Source organism: Podarcis vaucheri (assembly GCF_965113315.1).
Source record: "Podarcis vaucheri genome assembly, chromosome: 14".
In the NCBI taxonomy this organism is placed as follows: domain Eukaryota; kingdom Metazoa; phylum Chordata; class Lepidosauria; order Squamata; family Lacertidae; genus Podarcis; species Podarcis vaucheri.
This window is the reverse complement of record NC_138752.1, coordinates 39964799-39985881: the sequence shown is the minus strand read 5'-3', so window position 1 is coordinate 39985881 and position 21083 is coordinate 39964799. Positions and strand designations below refer to the sequence as shown.

Below are 21083 nucleotides of genomic sequence, written 5' to 3'. Positions count from 1 at the left end.
CTACCAACCAGGAGTATTTATCCGTACCTTAAGATGAAAGTTCTTACCTTATCAGCTTAATAGTCAACAATTTGCCTATTGGGATAACTGTTACAAAGGAGGAGGTGAAAAGGCTGGAGCTTGATCCACTTTGCGCTAATCGTTCCTAGCAGCGACTGAGCGATGCCATCAAGGCAGGTAATTCCTAATTGTCCTTGATTGCTCATTTCTTCATTGCTGGGATAACGCAAATTTGAGCCAAGATGGTTGTTGGCAGTGCGACATGGAGCACTTTGAGCCAAGCACGAGCTCATTCCACAAATAGAGCAACTGCCCGAGCCGCAAGACTGACAGGCCACCTGTTTCCTCCAGCTGTTTAAATGCTTGTCAGATCCACTTTAGCGCCGTTTAAAAAAACCACTTCTTACCTTGAGCCATGGCTTGAACAGCAGCATTCCCAGATATTTGCAGTTCGGTCCAGTACTATTATTATTTTTGAGTTAGCTGTGAACAAATATCCCAGCTCCTGTCCAAAACCCAACCACAGTAGTGCTTATTTGGAAGTAAGAAGCAAACTTTCATTGTAGCAGATCAATGGTGCAGACTTAGTGGCTAGGAAAGAGCAGTATTTAGTCCTGGTGCTCTTACAACAGCATAACCAGTTCAAGAGACAAAGACAAGGTTCAGCAGTCCAGGATAGGGCTGGCCGACATCTGGTTTTCAACATCATGTATATCACCAGCTGAGTATCGTGATACAGTGGTACCTTGGGTTAAGTACTTAATTCGTTCTGGAGGTCCGTTCTTAACCTGAAACTGTTCTTAACCTGAAGCACCACTTTAGCTAATGGGGCCTCCTACTGCTGTCGCGCCGCCAGAGCCTGATTTCTGTTCTCATCCTGAAGCAAAGTTCTTAACCCGAGGTACTATTTCTGAGTTAGCGGAGTCTGTAACCTGAAGTGTATGTAACCTGAGGTACCACTGTATACCAATATACCACAGTGTCTGAAATAAGGATGGAGCTAAGTAGAGGCATTGGCTGGCTTCATGGTTTTCTCCGCATCATGATTTTTGCATAGTGTGCATACACCCACACCCACACCCTGATTGCTAAGTCAAACATTATGAAACCAATATGGACTTCAAACGGGTTTTGGATGATATATCGATAAATTGCCCAGCCCTAGTCCAGGATTGGTAGCAAGAGTTCCAAGACAGTTGTTCTAACAAGTTTCCCTGCCTTTTAACCAAGTATTTAAACAGGAGCAGAGAAGGCTCAGCTACTCACAAGAAGTTGTGTGCCTTCAGCAGTTCCTGACCTGAAGACAGGCACTTATCTGGGGAGTGGGGGGAAATATTCTCCCCTTCTCTTGATGCACCACATCTCTCTGGGAGTTCTTGCTGGGTGCACCTCCTCTTCCCCCAGTCCCAGTGTGTCACAGATGGCTGCACCTAAGATTTCCCTCTCATCCTCCAAGGGATGGGAAGGGCTTGGGTCTCTCACCTTGTCAGCTCCGAGAGCAAAGGAGGGCTTCATCAAGCTAGCTCTGCTGCATAGTCTCACTCCCTGCCCAATTTTGAGTCCATGTCCTCACTCTTGGATGTTTCCTGTTCCTGACCTGGATCAGAAGATGCATAGGGAGCCATGGCCATTAACACATCTGCCTTAATGTTTCACTGCCTATAGAATTTATTTTTCAGCCTGCATTTGCAACAACCAAGTTTGGTTCATGCCAAGTGCAAATTGGATATATATTTTGCTACGTGTGTCATCTACAGGGCAATTGAGAACCATCTCTATTAAATAAGACCCCTGTTCAACTTCAGTGGAATTCTGGCCAGATGAGAGAATATCTTAGCATTTATTTTTTTTTTAAAAAGCAAAGCAATGTGCTCACCCAAGTAATTGCAGGCTGCTCCTCTTAGTGACAGAAACCTTTTGATCATTTCTCTTTGCATTGCGAAGTGGTTTTGACACGCTCTTAAAATGAGGTTACCATTTAATTTCCATTAGCCAAAGCAACACTTCCTGAAACTCAACAGGTACCTAACCTTGGTGTAGCCCTTGTTGGAGGTAGGCTGGTGTAAATATTGCTACCATTTGTCTAATTAGTTGAAATGATTTTGTGGTTTTCCCCACCCCCTTGAGGGTGTGCAATTAGGTAAATGGTAGGAGAAATTTTTTTTCATGTTTTTATGATGATAAAACTGGTGTTCAGCTGGTGTTCAAGGGACACAACAGATTCCTGGAATATAACAATACAGTGGTACCTCGGGTTAAGTACTTAATTCGTTCCAGAGGTCCGTTCTTAACCTGAAACTGTTCTTAACCTGAAGCACCACTTTAGCTAATGGAGCCTCCCGCTGCCGCCGCGCTGCCAGCGCACTATTTCTGTTCTCATCCTGAAGCAAAGTTCTTAACCTGAAGCACTATTTTTGGGTTAGCGGAGTCTGTAACCTGAAGCGTATGTAACCCGAGGTACATCATCATCATCAAGTCCTCCGGATCTGTTTCCCCCAGCGAGCTTAGAACTGATAGCAATGAGTCGTGTCCAGTGGTTTTGCCTTAAATGAGGAATCCACCATTTGTGGGTAGAGTAGACAGGAAATGCTATTTTTTTTGTCAGTCTCCCCTGTCCATTTAATCCATTTCCCCACCCCTCATTCTGCCCCTGAGACTTCGTCTACAGCAGGAAGGGGGAAGCCTATATTGCCCTGTCTTACTGAAGCACTTTCTGCTAGGGCAGGAGTGGTGAGCCTCAGGCTTGAGAACTGAGTCTGCCCCTCCAGGCCTTTCTGTTTGGCGCTTAGTACTCTGTCTACATCCACTCTCCACACCACATTGACAATTTCCAGGCCACACCTCTCACAAGCCTGGGGCCTCCTTGAGTGCTTTTGCCTGGCTAGATCACGTTCTTGAGTTCTTGCTTGCTTGGAGGTGTGTGTGTGTGTGTGTGTGTGTGTGTGTGTGTGTAGAAGCACAGGTCTTATCCACAACCAGAATGTAACCTGCTGTATGAGTCACTCCTGTTTTTCTGTCCACCTTTGCTCCCCCTCGGATGAAAAATATTCCACTCTCCTTCGCCGTGGCAAAGCTAACCCAACATTTCTGTAGCCAATGCTTTCGATCATTTTTAAAAGACGGAATGCAAGCGATGAATCAAAATGGAAAAAAGAAAATGAAGTCTTGTTTGTGAAGCTATCTTATATCCCTTGGCCCCCTGTCCTTTCAGGGGTCTGTCCCTTTCCTAAATCTTGGCTAGATGAAGGTCTCCACCACCACCACCACCGCACTTTCTCCCTTTGTGCCTTGAACTCTCCCAGAACACATGTCCAATGCTGTCCCTCTTGCTTCCTTCCAGACCCTCACTCATTTTTTTGGCATCAGTTTGCCCACCTCTCAAGAAACCAGTGCCAAACTCAGTGCAAGGATTCCCAAGGTGGGAGTGGCAGTCCTCGTTGATATTGGGGTGCCAGGTTGCCATTATGAGTCAAGATGGCAGACCGAAACCTGGCTTTGGATCGACTCCATCAGATGGGTGACTGGTCCAAACTCACTACACCATCCATTTAAAAATCACGGTATTTTCTGATTTCTAAAAATACCTGGCCAGTACTGGGCACTCCCTGCTAGTCTATATCTATCTATATGTATATACCTACTGCTTGATTGCAGAAACACCCCTCAGTGGCTTACGAAAGGATAAAACTATAAGCAAAAACCCAATTATTTTAAATAATCCAAAAATAAATAAAACCAAAAATAACTCACACAAGCTCCCATTTCAGCAGCAGGGTTACATTTCCAGTGGTCCGTTCAGACTTTGGATGCCTTTATTTTCCAGAAACTTCTGGTGTTGGGGCATGTAGAATATGAGACGGGATTCTTGTGTGATTGGGGAGTGGCGACGGGGGAAAAAACCCACAATTTTATACTGTGAACACTAGGAGTGGAGGGCCAGTGGGATTTGGGATTCCCCGCTGTTACAAACTCAGCAGCATGCTCTTAATGCTTTTATTTATTGGGCCGATTGAAGTTCTCTGATCAAAGGCTCCATTCAAGCTCTTTGATTTCCCTCTTCCTCCTTCTGCCCCAACTTCATTTGCTTTGTATCTGCCTGTGACGCTTGTAAGCAGTTTGACTGCTTGCTGAGCTAAGGGGCCCTTTTGATAAGGGTAGTTTGCTTAGATAATAACAAAAAACAACAGCTCTCACTTTTTATGGATTCGTCTGTTTCTTCGTCCCATATGGGTTGGATCTGGACTGTGTTAGTTGGACTTGCTTCCCATCAGAAATCAATGGGACTTGACGTAACCATGACTAACACTTTGCATTGAATTTCAATAAGATCCAAGTTCAGCTAACTTAGTCTGGATCTAACTCTCTGTTTTGCTCTGTTGCTTCTACGCATTTTCAACCACATTTCTCAGACTCAGTTTATTTGATTTTAAAAGGGGGCATTTCTCTTTCCCTCCCCCAGTCTGCTTTTAAGTCTTGTCCTAGGACCTAATGGTCAGGGGTCCCTTTACCTTTATATTATGTCCTTCCACCCGCAGGTAAAAACTGATTTATTCCAATAGGCTTTTGCTGTTTAAGGAAAGGCCTTTTAAATGTGTTGTGCTGTTGTTGTTGTTGTTGTTGTTGTTGTATTTTTTACTCTCTTGTGTATCTACTACCTATGCAGTGATAGATTTGGTTTTTGTTGTTGTTGTTGTTGTTTAGTCATTTCAGTCGTGTCCAACTCTTCGTGACCCCATGGACCAGAGCACGACAGGCACTCCTGTCTTCCACTGCCTCCCGCAGTTTGGTCAGACTCATGCTGGTAGCTTCGAGAACACTGTCCAACCATCTCGTCCTCTGTCGTCCCCTTCTCCTTGTGCCCTCCATCTTTCCCAACATCAGGGTCTTTTCCAGGGAGTCTTCCCTTCTCATGATTTGGTTTTTACTTCACTTTAACTCCATTATATTTTAATTACTTCTTAGCTATTATATTTTATATGTTCGTAGCTTTCTGTGTTCTAGTGCTGTGTGTTTTAATTTTTGTAAGCCACCTGGTTCTGGGGCAAAGGTGGGAAGCAAACAAGCAAGCAAACCAACCAACCAACCAACCAACCAACCAACCAACCAACGGCTGCATTATGACAGACTTACAGCCTCTTTGAGCCCAGGGTCTAGGGCAGGGGTCTGCAACCTGCGGCTCTGGAGCCGCATGTGGCTCTTTTACATCTTTGCTGTGGCTCCGGGGCAGATACTAGCGAGGGGAGGAAGCGCATTGTGCGCCCCGACACTCCTCACTGTGGCGGGCACTGTACTGGCTGTGACGTCACATGGGGGCGGTGCGTGCGTTAGCCACGCACCGTCCCGACATCACCTTCCCGCCCGCTGTCAGATCGTGGCTCCGGAGATATATTTGTTTTAAATGTCACAATGGTTTTGCGGCTCCCAGTTGTTGTTTTTTCTCCGGAAACGGGTCCAAGTGGCTCTTTTTGTCTTAAAGGTTGTAGACCCCTGGTCTAGGGGTCTCCTTATATAGTTCTGATGTACTTTTGCTATTGGTACATTTGTCCTGGGTGTTTAATATGCGGCTGAATGAGCTGGAAGGGCTTCTCAGACTGCTGGCCATTTACTGCAGGAGATTTTTTGGCAAGTTTCCCCTTCTTGTTTTTATTTAATTGTGTTTTATTCCGTTTGATTTCCTCCCTGCTTTTTAGTCCAGAAGGATCCCCACGGCAGCTTACAGAAACACAATAGAACTGTGCTATTGAACAGCACTGTCGCTGGGAGTGTTCTCATCTGCTTTCATCCCATCTTGCTTCCATGACTGCTGGAAATAATGTGAGATGAGATAAGTTCAGTGAGAATCCACCCACCCTCCCCAAATATACAGCTTAATCAACTGAAAAGTTATATGTGTGTGTGTATATGTGTGTGTGTGTGTGTGTGTATATGTATATGTATGTATATATGTGTGTGTGTGTGTGTGTGTGTGTGTATATATATATATATATATATAATGTATGTGTGTATGTATATATATACATACACACACACACCGGAAGTAAAGACTTGCCATGGTTCAGGGCTTCCCAAACATTTTCTTGCTCACAGTCCTATTTGATACGGCTGAAAATGGCAGTGGCCCACAAGTCATGTGTTGAAGCAGAGCCAGGAACATCCAATTGCCCTTGTTCCACCAGGATTTTGACACCTTTTGCACGTCAGAAATCTTTTCACTCCATATTGTCCCTGCTCCATAATTTCTGCACTATCTGGAAGCAGCTTTCTGGGGTTTCAGGCAGTGGGTCTCTCCTAGCCTTTACCTGGAGATGTCGGGAATTGAACCCGGGACCGCCTGCCTGTAAGGCGTATGTTCTACCACTAAGCTACGGCCCTCCCCCATAGCTTCCCTATAGCTTTCTAGGGTTGAAGCCGGTCATTTAAAAACTGGAAAGCTAGACCCCCTCTGGATATTCATTAATGGATTAAGGGTTGAAAGGGTTCATTTTGGAATAAAAAAGCATAATGAGTCTGATTCTTTGATGATAATAAAGTTCCCTGTTCACTCCCCAACATGCCTCTCAATATTCCCCCTTACTTTGCCTTGTCAATAATGTTTCCTTTGACTCATGCCACTTCACTCAGTAAGACTTCAAACATGCAGGTTCGTTTTTTGTGTGATGGCTCTGGCTACACAAATAAACAAGATTCGTAACGTACAGGAACAATCCGTGTTATGTTTACTTGGAAGTTAATTCCTGCGGTGCTCAATCGGACTTAACTCCAGAATAAACACATACAGGGTTGCGGCTTCTCGGCTGCTGACAGCTGATTCTGAACAACACAGAAACAGGCTGTGTGTGTGAGGAGGCGAATGAAGAGCCCCAAATCTCAGCCTCCTCTGGGCACTCCGACGGATGTATCGACCACTTGCCTTTTTGCCTTCTCCATAGGAATGTTCTCCTGCACCCCCTTTTTTAGCAATTTCATTTAAAGGTTTTGCGAGCTCTCTAATACCACCTAAGTATAACGTTCCTGCTCTTGCGATTTATTGATTTAAATATTTCGTGGAGCATACAACTAGGCAGCTTGCAATGTCAAAACACAATGCTACAAGCATAACCTCAGTTAATACATCAAAGGTGCATCGATAAGAATTAAGAGCTAGTGTAATGTAGCGGTTAGAAGGTTGGACTATGACCTGGAAGATCAGGGTTTGAATCCCTCCCTGCTCAATAAGAAAGTACGCAAGTGACTTTGGACTGGCCACTTTCTCTCAGCCTAACCTACCTCAAAGGGGTGTTTTTTGAGGATAAAACGGGGAGGAAGAACCATGTACAGTGGTACCTTGGGTTAAGAACTTAATTCGTTCTGGAGGTCCGTTCTTAACCGGAAACTGTACTTAACCTGAGGTACCACTTTAGCTAATGGGGCCTCCCGCTGCCACCGCGCAATTTTTGTTCTCATCCTGAGGTAAAGTTCTTAACCCGAGGTACTATTTCTGGGTTAGCGGAGTCTGTAACCTGAAGTGTCTATAACTTGAAGCGTCTGTAACCTGAGGTACCACTGTACACCACTTTGAGCTCCTTGGAGGAAATAATAATAAATTAATTAAAAAATGGCAACAAATCACTGTTCCAAAGCCCTGTTTGAACAATACAATTAAAATCCCCACTATCACTTTGATCTCTTCTGTTTCTTCTTTGTTACTGCTTTTTGTGTATTGGAAAATGAAAGTAACTACATTTGTTGAAAAAGATGTCTAAAAGAAAGCAGGGGGTGACTCTTGCCCAGCGGCAGAGCATATGCCCATGCTGCCCAGGGTGGGCGCGCTCCCGCGGGGGGCGTAGCAAGGAGGGTACCCTCCCAGGCGCGGGATAGCCACTCGGATGCCCGGAGCGGTGTGCGGGCCCTGCAGCCGGAGATGGAGCGAGCCACCCACAGAGGCAAGCCGCCAATGGTGGACATTCAGCGTGCCACCCGCCCACAACTCCCAAGCCTCCCCCAAGCTGTCAAAACAAAGGGGGAAGAGGGGAATGCCACTGGCAAAGTGGCACAGCTCCCCCCTTACCCCGTCGGCTCGGGGTAGGCTTGGGAGTTGCGGGTGGGCGGTGCGCCGAATGTCAACCCCCTCAGTGACGGCACCCAGGGCGGTCCGCCCCCCTTCCTACGCCCCTGCTCTTGCCCAACTTCAGTTGGCAAGGAGTCCACAGGGCAGGGCCTGCCATGCTACATTGGTGTAATAGGTATGAGTTACTTGTGCGTAAACTGGTGCCTTTCTCGATTAATTTGCCTTGTTAAACCTTTCTGACTGCACAGCCCCTTCTCATCGTGGCTGCCTCAGTCACTGGCAGAATCCGTCAGTGGGCGTTTCTTGAACCTCTTCCAACATAAAAGTTGTTTGACACCCAGTCTCCTCCTCCTCTCACTGCGCGGGAGTCTTCTGCGCAGGGAAGGCGTGGGTAGCGGAGGACCTGGGCTCTCCTCACTGATGTCCAGTGAAGAATCCTGGAGCCCTCTCCACTTCCCCCGTCTGCCTCCCTTTATCCCTGGTATTGCGCTGATTGGCTTCCCCCTCTACTGAGCTGTTTCTCCCCCTGCTGCTGGATCCTTTGCCAGCATCATCTGGGAGCCTCCCCTTCGCCTCTCGCTCCGATGTCAGTTCCCTGACAATTGGTTTGGGTCTTAGCCTCCAGAAGAGGAGAAAACAAGCTTGTTCCATCCTCCATGTGACAGCCCTTTAGATAGCTTTCTTCTAATGCTTTCTTTAGGGTTGTGTGTGTGTGTATGATTTATGCAGCATCTTCTTTCCAAAGTACTTTGTCTGCTCAGTGATCCCTGTACAAGTTGTGCTCAGTAAACTACTTGTAGATTATTTTACGGCGTTTAGTTCCAGAAACAGATCTGGAGGTTATTTGAAATGTGCTTACTTACTGCAGCAGAAAAAAAACCCCTGTGTTGTTAAAAAAAATGGGGAGTGTGTGAAAGGCTCCCAACAGTGTAATAATGGTTTGATTAAAATATGGAATATCCTCATAACGATTAAATGAACATATTTTTTAAAAGCTAGTTATAAACTAACCAAGTAAGCTCTTGAATCCTGGCCTTTATCGACCTTTGGAAAGTTGTTTGTTCGCTATACAATGTATATTTGAAGATACCATAATCAAATGTTACATTATGGCTTCTGAGATCAAAGAGCACGTTTTCACCTAGGCTTGGATACAACTGGTCACAATTTTGAATCAAGATGGTAGACTGGATTTTTCAAAACGGCATGGATTTTAACCACCCATTTCAGCCACTGATTTCAAAACTTCACTGGTTTTTTTTTTAATTAAAAAAATTGGTTTCCGTCAGTGCTCAGTATGTGGCTTCTTACTTTGTTATGTTTTGGAGCAATAAGTATTAAGACAATATCCAGTGTTTTCGCTTTACTATAATTCTGTAGATTGTACATGAGAATATAAATACCACACCAGCAGGTCTTAAAGATGGCGAGGCAACCTTGCTGCGCATAAATTCAGAGGGTCCAATCCTGTCCCATACAGTTGATCAGCTGCCTGCTGTGAGCGTTCAGCACCAGCTACTACAAATTGTGAGACAGACCTGGGGACAGGTGCAAAATCTGCCTGGCACTTTGGCCAACGGAATTGGCACAATGATCCCCATCGCTAATTCCTTCTCACTTTTTGCTTTACATGCCTGTTTGTGTCCTGTTTCCTGGACTCAGAGCTGAGTCGTCTCTGTGTTATGTGAGCCCAGCGGGCTTGGTGGCTCATGCAAACCAATTCTGAGGTCCAGTGGTGGTTTTGGGCCTGCAGTGTCTAAGGTTCTAGAAAGGATTGGGGTTTTTTAAAATTCCGAGTTAAATTAGCGCTGTGCATTTTGTTTTTTTTCTTTCAGTATTGCCAAACCTTTGGAACACAGATAGTGAGTTTGCCATTCCTGAGCAAAAACAAGTAGAAAACCACGAAGAACTGGCAAATGCTTATGAAAGAAAGCTAATTGAGGTAAGAGTGTTTTGCTATATAAAAAGTACAAGGTACAGTTGGAGTAATACTTCTTATGTGAAATTTGAAAGAAATTTTACAACCTTTTCTTAGTTTTGATAACCTTTAATTTCTTTCTTTCTTTCTTTGAAGGTTAATTATTTTAGATACTTAGGTTTTCTTGTTTAGGCTTCTAAAATGTATAAGCAGCTACTCCCCCCCCCCAAAAAAAACCCCACCCATGGCTTGGTGTGAACAAGGAAACATGAAGGCTACTGGAGAGGAAACTGTGGCTGGTTTGCTCTTCCTTAATTGTTTTGTTGTTGTGTGCCATGCCACTGCGTCATAGTGTAGTGTAGCAGGTTTTCTGGATCTAGGGCTTATGGTTTAGCTCTTTTCAGACTCGCCACAAACCACAACCAAGGCTTTTCCTATGGTTTCTGATGAAATTCCTGGAAGTTTTGAGGAAGCAGACAAGTCAAGATAATACATTGTCTTTAAGTCACTTTTTAAAGGGTTGGGTTGGAAACAAATATCCCAGAGAAGTACTACAATTGGAAAAGTCAATATGTATGAATAGTCAATAGTGCAAGTACATTATTTATATTTACCAGCTGGGTAAGTGACTTTGGGTTGTAGCCAATGTTCCTTCTACTCATTTTAGACCCACTAAAATTAATTGACAATACTGATTCAGGCCCATTCATTTCAAAGGGTCTCCTTTGGATATCAAAAGAGTCCCTTCTGGATATCAAGGTCTAGACTTAGACATTGCCCAGTTAACTAAGCTAGCACTGCCAACAGCTTAAAGTTCTAGCTTCTTATGGCTATAAATATGCAATACCAAACCAAAGAGGGTGATATTTCACCACTGCTTTCCAAATTAGCAGGGCTTGTTTGACCCTTTTTCAATGCAGAATTTTAAAGGTCTTAGGTGGTCTTAGCACTGACTTTTCTTAGGTGCCTTTCTGTACATCATAGGGCTGATCAGAAGATATTTTTGGTGGACGGGGGAAACCAGCAATTACTTTACCTACTTTCCTTTATCTTTCTTTCTCCAAGCAATCTGTGCTGTCCTCCTCTTCAGCACACCCCCACCCCACCCCACCCCACCCTGTGACAGTCTATTGAGCCTAGGGCTCAATAACAATTAACAATTTCTCACTCAGTTTTATAGTGAGAAATTATTCCCCACAGCTTAAATTAGTGGATGAACAGGTTTGTTTCTCGCTGTTTATCTGCCTGATAATAGCTCTGTTCAGAAGTGCCTCCAGGCATTCAGTGAAACTGTGGGGGGGGGGGACTAGGGTGATGGGATTCTGTCCTCGGTGTCAATATTTCTTCTGCTTCCTTATGTTTGACAGAATGGGGAACCTGCACATTCTCATCTGCACATGTCCAGGTGCCTCTAAAGATGCAGATTCTTTAAAGTTGAACCAAAGAAAAACCAACAGCCACACACATAAAATACCATAACATACAAAATACATTAAATTGGGTTGTAAAACAAAATATCAGGTGTAGCTAAACCACTTCTGAAAAAAGATACTTTGAAATATGGAAGTAAAGAGAATGTTAAAAAGAAATAACGTAACATAACCAGATTAAAAATTGTAATGTTTGAGAACAGCAGCCGAACAGGACAGGTTTTAACCAGGGATGAATGAATGAATTGGGGGAAGATTTTTGTCTCGTGTTTTTGCAGCCAGAGTGAGAAATCTAGCCATGGGCTTTGTTAATAATTTGTTTGAACCTCCAAACAAAGAAGCTGGTACAGGGACCCAGCATGTCACATTAGCCTTCCAAAGTTCAGGTATAATTGAATCAGGCCCTGGAGCTTTCCCTGACTTTAACTGGGAGATCAAGGACTTTATTTCCAGCTGGGTTACTGGAGCCCATGCTGGGAGTGCTTCAGGGACCTCCAAAGTATTGGGACTCCTGTGGGACTGGTGCTCCCGATTTGCTTGCCTGGAGGAGCCTGTGTGCCTACAGTTGTACTCAAAAAGCTTTCATACTTCTTGCCAAATAGGTGAAGGTCAGAAGTAGGGATGGGGAGAAATTTATTCAGTTTTCGTCTGAAGGCCTGATTTGCACTGTCCAAAACAGTATGTGCACCGAAATGCAACCATTGCTCAAAATTGCACTTCTCCAAATTTTGCAGTGAAATTCTTCAGCCAAGTGATGTGTACAGAAGTGCATATGCCAAGCTAAAATGTGCACAAATGTGCATCTGTTAGTGAAAATAACAGAAAGAGATGCATTATGTTTTTGAAAACATGCTTTGTAAAAAATGTGTACATCAGGCAAAAGGTGTGTGCAAAAACGCACCTATTAGTTCGCACAAGAACACTTACGAATTTTCAAGAGGACTTTTTGAAACAACAACAACATAAACTGATGTGGGTAATGTGGAGAACAGGATGGAAGGCTGGAAAAAGTAGAAACAGAAAGGAACTGGAATGGACAGATTTTCCCATCCCTTGTCAGTAGATGGACCCATTTAGTGCAGCGATGCCTGCTTCCTTTTCCACACATGGACTCGAATGAATGGAGAGCACTTATGCATGGGGCTTTTGGTTTAACCCGCAAATAAATTGACCACAGAGGGGAGAGGAGTAGCACTAAGCAGCAAGCCCTCAACAGCGCTGTTTCCCGTCTCTTTGCACACAGTGACACTTTAGGCGGCGAAGCTTGCCATGCAGCTTAAATATTACAGTTAAGCCTCATGGGTCAGTTTTAAGTTACCGTGATCTCAGAAGTTGGTTGGTGGTTAACCAAGACTCTTCTCTGTATTGTCAGTTTTTATAGGCCTCAGTGCTGAACTTGCTGTGTGCATTATGAACAGCATTGGCTTAGATCTTAAGGAGTTTATCCTTTCCATGCATGGCTGGGGAGCCTCAGGTTCTGCTTTACATCCTGGGTGTGTTTGCTTGTCCGGAATGTGTTGCCGAACTCTGATCGTGCCTCTTGCTTGCCTGCATGGAGGACAGAGGGGTGTCTGTAGACTCTAGCCTGCCGTTCAAAGGTAAAATCTACACTCCTCACCATGTCCACTTTTGCCTCTGGTCTGGCCCCATTTCCCACTGGATTGCGGCCTCTGGAAGGTTGCCCAAAAGGGAATGTGGCCCTCAAGCTAAGAGAGAGAGAGAGAGAGAGAGAGAGAGAGAGAGAGAGAGAGAGATTCTTCACTCCTGTTGGGGCAGTTTCTACCAACTTTGCCGTAGTTATCGGAAAGGGTGATGGAGTCTCCCTTTTTGTAGGTCTAAGCAGAGGCTAGGCTGCCCTTTCTTTGGAATATGCTAGCCCTGGGTTTTCTGCATCAAGAGTGAGTTTGAACTAGATGCTTATAAAATCCCTTTATGTGATTTTATGATGGGTGGGTGGGTGGGAAAGGGAAGGGGCTGCAGTGGGAAGGCCGAGGCAGGAAAGGCCTGCTGGAATCTGAGCTGCTGTCCGTTTCTTTGCTGGTTGAAGATAACACTTTGTGCTAGAAGCTTTAATATGCTGGTCATTCGGCCCCAGTGTTTGAAATGCTCTGTTGAGGCAGGCATACACTGGAGTTCCAGCTATGAATATTTATGGGTGGATGAGGCTCAGCTTCTGTCAGAAAAAAAGGTTAAATTTGGCACTTGAAATGTTTGACAAATCGTACAGCCCTCTTCAAATTCTGTTTGTCTGAAGCACTTGAGGAAATATCTGCAGAGGTGCCTGCTTGTGACGGATTAATCCGAGTGTTGGATTTTGTCGCCCTTGTCAATGTCTCTTTACTACTCCTTCAATGTTGAGGGATGTGTGTGTGTGTGTGTGTGTGTGTGTGTGTATGGTTGCAAATGCACCAGCTAAGGAGCAGGATCGTTTTCAAGACTCTGAGCTGCTGCTGGAGATTAGGAGACCACTGGGACTGTGGTTGTCAGACAGGAGACCCCAGAAGATCCTGCTGTACCACCAGGGCATGTGGGGCTAGAACTCACAGGAGCCCTCCTCTAAGCCCGAGGAACCAGGTGTCCCCCTCTGCATGTTGCTGGTCCATTGGTGCAGGGGGTGTGGAACAGAAGGGGAGAAGTGATCATCTTCAGACCGTGTGGCTGGCCCTTTAAGAACCTGGCGGTCTCCACAAGGGGGTGGAGTCTCCAAGAGGTAGTCCGGCTTAAAAGGCCTGAATCTGCTCTTAGCCCTTGTTGGAACAAGTTGCTTGCTTGCTTGCTTCCATGGCCCTGCATCCTGACCTGCCTTGCTGCCTTTTCCAGGAGAACTGGCACCAGACTAGAACCTGATCCATGTTAATATTTGCTACATTGTACCTGTGTCTGTACAGTGAAATCCCCATTCTGTTGCATTCCTCTTCCTCTAGCATGACCCTAAATTCCAGCATTGGCCAAGACAGTGAATTGGAGTCACAGTGCTGCCGGTTAAGGTATGAGTTGGGGAACATGATCTGGTCAGATCTAGCAGATCTAGCCACTGAACTTGTTCGCTCCTGGTAGACCAGTTCGATAGCTACTGCCCACTGTCAATCATGTGATGTCATAGGGCCGGACCATGCATGGGGCGGGTTGAAGTAGCTGCCTTGGGCAGTGCCCCTACAGACGTCTCACCACCTCCAACCAGTGGTGGCTTCTGGCGAAATCCCACAAGATATTTCTGAAATCTCTCGAGAGCTTGTCAGAACCCACTGTTGCCGCTTTGTGGGTGCTGCCTCACAGCTTGGGTAAGGAGGGCTTTGTCAGGGGTGGTGCAGAGCAGCACTTTCCTATTTTGCCTCAGGTGGTGAAGCAGGGCTCCTGGGTGTCACCATGATGTTAGGTGGCCTGATTCTCCAGTGTTCTCCCGGTTCTTTCTCCCCTTCCTTTCGGCAGGAACTAGCTGCACTCTGGAGTGCCTGAATGTGGGACCAGTCAGTTGCAACTCTGTACACTTTTGTCTGGTGGTGCAAAGTTTGCTTGTTTGTTGGTTGGTTATTGCTCCTTTCCCTATCAATGCTTAACCTTACAGGGTAACAAATAAATAAAGAGAAATGAGAGATTTCCTCGTTATGGCTGCCACCGCCTCTATTCTTTTCTCCACTTCTCGGTCCTGTGGCTGCAGCAAGCCTGCCCTCCTGCCTCCGGCTGCTTAAGCCGGTTCCCGAGACACTATGGTTTTGAATGTTACGCATGGCGTGCTCCAGCATGCTAATTGGAAGAATTAGTTATATTATCATCATCACAGCACGTAATCCCTCTGTAGTAGTCTCTTCCCAAAGGTCTCTGAGGCATAGGTGTGTCATGAAATGCAAACCATTACTTTGCAACTCCGGCGAGAGAATGAGTAATTGGGCCTTGCTAACATTACCCCTCCCGCCCCATTCACGAGAGAATTCTCCTGAAAATTGCTCCCGTATCTGTGTTCCTGTGTCAAATGAGTCATATGTGCAACTCCCCCAGAAGCATATAAACTGCCATTTTGATTCTGGAGTGGTTAACATTCATGGAGCCTGTCAGGGAGCACGTTTTTGCATAATGCTACCAAATCATTGTGGGCACAGGAGTTGTTCTTCTCAAGAGTTATTCATTGCGGAGTCATAGGATAAATGGTCTTAGATCCCGTTTCCCTGTCCCCACCACCCGAGCAAGTGGGGTGATGGCCTTTCCTGTTAGAGGTGACAATTTTCAGTTTTACAGGGCTTGTTGTCTTCATGTGTTGGCTGAAGAGTAAATAAGATTGATGTGCCTCTTTTTAAATTAGGGATGGGGAACCATTTTGATTCTGACCCACCACATTCTCTTCTGGCCAATCTTCTGGCGACCGCATGCCGGCAACAGGCGGAGCTGGAGGCAAAAGTGGGCAGAGCAATTAATGCAAATTTTACCTTGGTGTAGCAGACTAATTTCTGAGCACACTTTCACACACAACTCTGTCCTTCATCCAGGCAAACAAGAAACATTCTATGAGTTCAAGGACACATTCCAGCCAGGCAAAAACACTGAAGGAGGGTGCAAAGCAAGGCCAGGGAGGGAGGTAGTCTGAGGGTAGGATGTGTGTGATACAGTGGTGCCTCGCAAGACGAAATTAATCCGTTCCGCGAGTCTCTTCGTCTTGCGGTTTTTTCGTCTTGCGAAGCACGGCTATTAGCGGCTTAGCGGCTGTTAGCGGCTTAGCAGCTATTAACGGCTTAGCGGCTTTAAGAAAAAGGAAACAAACTCGCAAGACGTTTCGTCTTGCGAAGCAAGCCCATAGGGAAATTCGTCTTGCGGAACGACTCAAAAAACGGAAAACTCTTTCGTCTTGCGCATTTTTCGTCTTGCGAGGCATTCGTCTTGCGAGGTACCACTGTAGAGGGCTGCATTTGGCGCCCGAGCTTGAGGTTCCCCACCCCTGTTTTATGGTAAAGAATTGGAAGGTTTGAGTAGAGGTCATAATGGTTGTATTCAATGCTCCTTATTCCTTTTATAGTTGTGTGTGTGTGTGTGTTGATTTATGCTTCACCTTCAACAAGTTCCTGGCTTATAAAGAATTCAAGTTAGAGCAGAGCCCGTGTGGTGTAATGGTTAGAGTGTTGGACTAGGACCTGGGAGAACAGGGTTCAAATCCCCACTCAGCCATGAAGCTTGCTGGGTGACCTTAGGCCAGTCACCATCTCTGAGCCTAGCCTACCTCACAGGGTTGTTATGAGGATGAAATGAGAAGGAGGAGAACCATGTACCTTGAGATCCTTGGGAGATAAAGGTGGTATATAAATGTAATACAAAAAAATACAGATTAAAACAAAAAAGGAGTGAGACAATAATTTTAAAAGGGTAGCATAAAAGAAGGGGATGCGGGTGGTGCTGTGCTCTAAACCACAGAGCCTAGGACTTGCTGATCGGAAGGTCGGCGGTTTGAATCCCTGCAACAGAGTGAGCTCCCGTTGCTCAGTCCCTGCTCCTGCCCACCTAGCAGTTCGAAAGCACATTAAAGTGCAAGTGAATAAATAGGTACCACTCCGGCGGGAAGGTAAATGGCGTTTCCGTGCACTGCTTTGGTTCGCCAGAAGCGGCTTAGTCATGCTGGCCACATGACCCGGAAAAACTGTCTCCCTTGCCACTGCTGTTTTGGACTGATCATCAAAATAACATACTGTAGAGCTTCGCAAGGCAACTCCACATTTAATGTGATTTAACCTGGAGGTTGCCAAGACATGGCATGATTTAACCTGGAGGTTGCCAAGACATGGTCCCCTGGGTATCTCTGCCCAGTTAGGCTCCATCTTAAGCTGAGAGAAGGTGGCTCTGTGCCACGGAGAACCATTGACAAGGATGGTGCCATGAGCATTGCCTCTCTGATAACTCTCCCTTCCCCCTTGTCTCAGTGACTTCCCTTATTACTTAATTATTTGTGCAAGTTCTTCAAAGCCAAGTAGCTTCAGGTTCTCAATACAGGCATTGTGATTATTTGTAATTTTAGTCCATGTCTTCAGATTTCCAGAAATTCTGCCTCTTAAGGCTTCAGTCATAAATTTTCATGAAAAACGTAAGGGGTTTTGCTGAGAGGAGGCCAGGCAACAGCCATTAGCATGCAGCAGGATTAGACTGATCTTTCAGTTGTGCACAGCTCTCAATGTATTTCCTCTCTCTCTCCTTCAATTCTATATATGTTATTGCAGAATGCTTTATAATTAACTGAACAAAAATATCATCTGATCCGCAGCTGTCACGGCTAAAGTGTGGTGGCACGCCGAACAATAGATATCGTTATGAAGTGTGTTAATCATAATGATACAGGGAAGGCCAATAACTGGCTCTGATCTAATCAGGAGTTTTACATAAATCGTTCTGAGGGTGGCACTTCCAATACCATATAATTACATCAGGAAATTGGGTGCGTGTTGAGTGTATTGGAATTCATTGGCAACCCACAGCGTAGTGTGTATCTGAAAAGTCAAGTTCAAGCAAACACCAGCTGCCTGTGGAAGAAGGGAAATGCCAAAAATGAGCAATACCAGGCCACCTGTAACTTGCATGTTCAGTTATTGATTTCTGACGGGCTAGAGGCGAGCTGATCGTGCAGCGTTGATCCTGGCGCAGCTGCGAGGACTCCCTGTATGTTTCTGAGCCAATACGTGAGGGCCAACCTGGGCTTTTGCCGTGGCTGAAGCTAAGCAAGATCCTTTCACACCATGGTTTCTGAGCAGTCCTTAATTAATTCTTAACTATCATTAAGCCTCCATGTGGGCATTGCTGCAAAAAGAAGACTATAGCAGGAGAAGAGAGGGTGATCTGCTTGAGATGAAGTGCGTTCATGAGTCTATATGGCAATATCTCCAGCCCTTTCCCCCCCTGCCAATCCTCTTCTTCCCCTGGTTTTGCATAATGCATGAACAGGCACCAGTCAGCTTCCTCATTAACATGAGCCCATTGTGTTGCATTCGGTGGTGCTAGGCAGGAGGACTCTGAATACTAGCTGCTGGAAATGGCGTCTTGCACCCAGGTCCTGCTTGTGGATTCTCCCACAGGCATCTGGTTGGTCACTGCAAGAACGGGATCCTGGACTAGATGGGCCTGGACGTACTTATTGTTAGGTTTGCAAAGTATTTTGATGGGCAATGAGATCTGCAGCCCTGTCTCCTTGGCACATAACCCCCTGCCTCTATAAAACTGAAAAGTATCACTCTTAAGATGCACAATCTTTGGAGAAGCGATATGCTCCGTGTTCAAGGAAAGGGGATCTCTTAAGTCTTTAATATTCATGTTATGTGTATTTATAGGCAATGCTTGTAATGGTTTAAATAGGCATAGCTAAATAATTAAACTGAAAATTTAAAATGTAATTACGATCTTAGAAGGTTTTCTGTCCGTGTGCTGTAGATTCACTTTAATCCAGCAGCGAACTCATTCTTTGAACATATATTGTGGTTTTTTTAATGACCAAATAAATTAAAAAGGCTTCAAGAGAAGATAACAGTTAGCTTTATTAGGATGATTTGACACCCACCAAATGATAATACTAGTCCTGAATTGCTGTGCCTCAAGGAATTATTCAGTCTCTTTAAAAGACAATCATTTGAGTGACACTTGAGCACAATTTAAGGAATTGATCCTTTTGGATGGTATCCAGCTAATTTTTTGCACGGAGTAGGCACATTGACATTAATGGACCTAACTTAGTCTTCTTGTTCATTAATTTCTATGAGCCTGCTCTGAGTAAAACTTTGTTGGATGCAACCGTCTGTTTTTATTTGGGTCAAACAGGAACTTTGGTGTGACATCTGGCTAGTGGAATAGTCTCAGATGTACTAAGGATTGGAATTGGGACCTTAAACACACAACAGACATCCTCTAGCATTGAACTATGACCTTTCCTTATTCTTTTAGATGAGAGCATTTCTAAAACAGAATTCTTCATTTTGATAGGCTGCCTTTTCAGGCAGGTTTTCTGTAAGATCTAAGACTGATGCATCTGGATGGGGCGTCAGTTAGAGTTTGTGGTGGTATGTGATAAATTAAAAGTTGCTGTCTATTAGGCTAGTGTTGCACATCACCGTAAACCACAGTTAAACTATTGTTGAAATGCATGCTGCCAAAATTCAGGGTTTCTCCTACTCCTCTGTTACTGCTGTGATGCCAGAAAGCAAGCTGTGGTCTAAGCTTAGTGTCATATGTGAACCCAGGCTCATGACGTGTTCCTCTGCAAACTCAGGTTGCTCTGTTGTCCTCATTGCGAGCTTGGAGGTTTAGACTTTAGAGCAACGCAAGTGTTAATAGCCTGACTTGGCTGCATCACATTTCCAAAATCATTACGTTCCGAAATGTCTTCAACCTTGTGATCTTTGTCTCTTAACCTGAGCATCTGGTAATGTTCAAAACTCATTCAGAGGGAGAGTCTTTAGCCGAGTCCTTCAGGACACTCTGTGTGGCTGGTGCTTAGACGAAGGATGAGTCATTCTTTTCTTTTGGAACTCTGCATGTTCAAAAGGTCTCTCTGCGCACCATTTGCCACTTGCTCTTCTTAATATACAACAAATTGCTGTTGCTTTTTTCCAGGAACATAAGGCTGGCTCTGATATTTCTCATAAAGATAATGTTAGGATTAAATGGAAATGAACCTTGATTCCTCGCCACTTACCATTGCCAACACCTCATCTCTTTGTATTTTATAATTGAAAATCAGTGTTCTTCATGGTTGAGCAGGCCAGCCCCATCTTTCTCCATCAGAACCTTAAGTGTCCTATGCATCTTCTACACCAGCTTTCCCTAACCTGTGTCCTTCAGATGTTTTGCAGTATATTTCCCATCAGCGCTAACCAGCACCGTGTCCTGACTGGCATGTTTTCTTAGGACGCTGTACCAGTAAATATTCTAAGCCCACATCTACACTATAAAGTAGTGTGGTACTGCTTTAAATATAAACAGTCACTGCTTCCCCCACAGAATCCTGGCAGCTGTGGTTCGTTAAGGGTTCTGAGAGTTTTTGAGAGGTCAGTATTTCCCTCATAAATCTACAGTTCCCAGAGTTTCCTCGTAAAAGGGATTGATTGTTAAAGCACTCTGGGAGCCATAGCTCTGGGAGGGGAATAAGAGGAAGGCACGCTTGGCAAATCCACACCGTGATCAACTCCAGCCCGGAAACCAATGTCCCCACTGTGGAAGGACGTGTGGGTCCAGAATTGGCCTCCACAGTCACATACAGACTCATTTTTAAAACTCTGTTCATGGAAGACAATCTTAGTCGGCTACGAGTGATCGCCAAAGAAGAAGAAGGACCCCCTGAAATCTCCTGACATCCTTAACAAACTACAATTCCCACAATTCTTTTGGGGGAAGACATGACTGCTGCTTTAAATCTATGGTGCAGATGAAGCCTTAGGTAAAGATGGGGAACCTGCAGCCTTCCATACATTGCTGGAGTACAGCTCCAATTCGCTCTGACCATTGGCTCGGCTTCCTCGGGTTGATGGGAGTCGGAGTCCCACAACACCTGGAGGGCCATAGGAGCACTTAGATTTGACGCTGCCTTCCCTACACTTGTTTCATCGTTAGGAATGGTTAGGGGAACTGTTACACCTGGCCCTGCATTAAGGCTGCACCTTCCTCTCTGGGATCCTGTACATTTCCTCATTGCGTTAAGCCATGGTTTGACTTAGCGCTCCGTGTGAGTGAG

The 21083-nt window shown here is 45.1% G+C and overlaps 1 protein-coding gene across 6 annotated transcripts in view; it reads left to right on the top strand.

The window, feature by feature from the left end:
• Positions 1–21083, top strand: part of SNX29 (sorting nexin 29) — a 223021-nt gene that overhangs the window by 72751 nt on the left and 129187 nt on the right. For all 6 annotated transcript variants that reach the window (XM_082200070.1, XM_082200072.1, XM_082200073.1 and 3 more), the window contains one exon: positions 9883–9989. In XM_082200070.1, the coding sequence (XP_082056196.1) occupies positions 9883–9989 (107 nt within the window). The remainder of the gene's footprint in view (positions 1–9882; positions 9990–21083) is intronic.